The following is a 1593-nucleotide window of genomic DNA, read 5'->3' as shown; positions in this document are numbered from 1 at the left end:
TCCGTCCCCCCGTCCTCGTACCCCCCCCCACTGCAGCAATCCGGACTGCCTCCTCCTCCCCCGCCTCCCCCACAGCAGCCTCAACAAGGCCCGGCTCAGGCCGCCAACCAGATGCCTCCCGGGACCCGCGGAGCTCCTGCGTCCTCGAACTCCTTCCACGGCTCGGGTTACCTGAGCACCGGGTGGCACTGACCCCCCCCTCCTCCCTGAGGACTCTGCTGGGGAGGGGGGCCTGTACCATAAGCTGTAGATAAGTTTTCTACGTACCTGAACACATGGCCAGTTGAAAAACAGCTGTTTGTGGGATAAAAGGAAAAAACAAGGACAAGAAAACGATTTTAGCAAAACGCAACGACAAACTGTAAGAAAAGAAAGATGGACGATCCCCCTGGTGCTCATAGCCCCCCCCCCCTCTCTGGCCTGTATTGTTTTTTCTTTTTATAACATCCTCCATGAAGGTGGAGAGGAAAAAGTTCTGTTCTTTGTTCAGAGCCCCGTTGTATTCCCCCCCTCCCCCCCGCACTTTGTTTATAAGCGGACATTCCAGCCTCCTCCGTATATCCGTCTGCCATCGTCTCTCTACACAGTTTATGTTTTAATCTAGTGGCTCATTATAGCAAACAAAAAAAAAGCTTTTTGTATAGAGTTAAAAAAAACAACAATTATTTTTTTTAATCTTCTGTCTAACAAATATCTGTTCACCGCTGCAGATTCAGGAAAGATCCGTTTGAGTGTGAGCCCCGCCCCTTCAGGACGCCTCACCTGTGTGTGTGTGTGTGTGTGTGTGTGTGTGTGTGCGTGAATGAATGGCAGCTTAGAGGAGCGACGCGTGTTTTGGGATTTTGCTCATGGAGGTAGGCAGAGCGTCTCACCTACAAGTAGGAAGTTAGCGGTTTATTTTTGAAACTCAATGGATATTTGTAGAAAGTGTAATTTAATGTATAGGTGGTTACTTCAGCTTTTCACCAGAAACAGGTTTTTGTAAATATCCTGCTTCTTTTTTTTCTATGCTTGTACAATTCGCCCCCCATCCCATCCTCCTCCACACACCCCCCAACCCCTCCCTCATTTTAAGATATGGTTGTAAATATGAACGCTGTTCTCTGCAAAGCTGAATGTTTCTGTGACTGTAGCATTATTTTTATTTTATTATTTTTTTTATTTTCTCTCCCCTTTTATTGACTCTTCAACTATGTCTCCTTTTTTTTTATTTGTGTGTGTGTGAGTGTTGCGTTTGTGTGGAGGAGAGAGACTCACAGACACTGCACTGGTTGGCTATTTTCATGGTTCATTATAATAAATCACTGTAATGACAGTTTTATATCACTTGTGGTGACGTTTGTCTGAAGGTTTTGGGGGGAATTAAGTTGTCTTCATATAGATTTCTGCTGTAAATAGGACCTATCCGACAGCATGAAGTAGAATTTAAGATCTCAGAAGGGAAAAAATCAACAAATATGAAAGTTAATGAATGACATTGCTCTGCTTGGAGACGTCTCTGAGGCTGTGGGACCAGTAGATCATGAAGAGTGGAGAACCAGAGGAGTCCAGTCCACCTAAATTACTCCAGGAGGTCACCTGCCTTAGTTCAGG

The 1593-nt window shown here is 45.6% G+C and overlaps 1 protein-coding gene across 1 annotated transcript in view; it reads left to right on the top strand.

Annotated features, from left to right (window-relative positions):
* Positions 1–192, top strand: part of kmt2e (lysine (K)-specific methyltransferase 2E) — a 28969-nt gene extending 28777 nt beyond the window's left edge. Inside the window, exon 27 of the mRNA XM_015392269.1 lies at positions 37–192. Within this exon, the coding sequence (XP_015247755.1) occupies positions 37–192 (156 nt within the window). The remainder of the gene's footprint in view (positions 1–36) is intronic.
* The last annotated feature ends 1401 nt before the right edge of the window (positions 193–1593 follow it).

The sequence above is a fragment of the Cyprinodon variegatus genome, unplaced genomic scaffold, assembly GCF_000732505.1.
Source record: "Cyprinodon variegatus isolate N-32 unplaced genomic scaffold, C_variegatus-1.0 Scaffold583, whole genome shotgun sequence".
NCBI lineage: Eukaryota > Metazoa > Chordata > Actinopteri > Cyprinodontiformes > Cyprinodontidae > Cyprinodon > Cyprinodon variegatus.
This window is presented reverse-complemented; position numbering and strand designations above follow the sequence as displayed.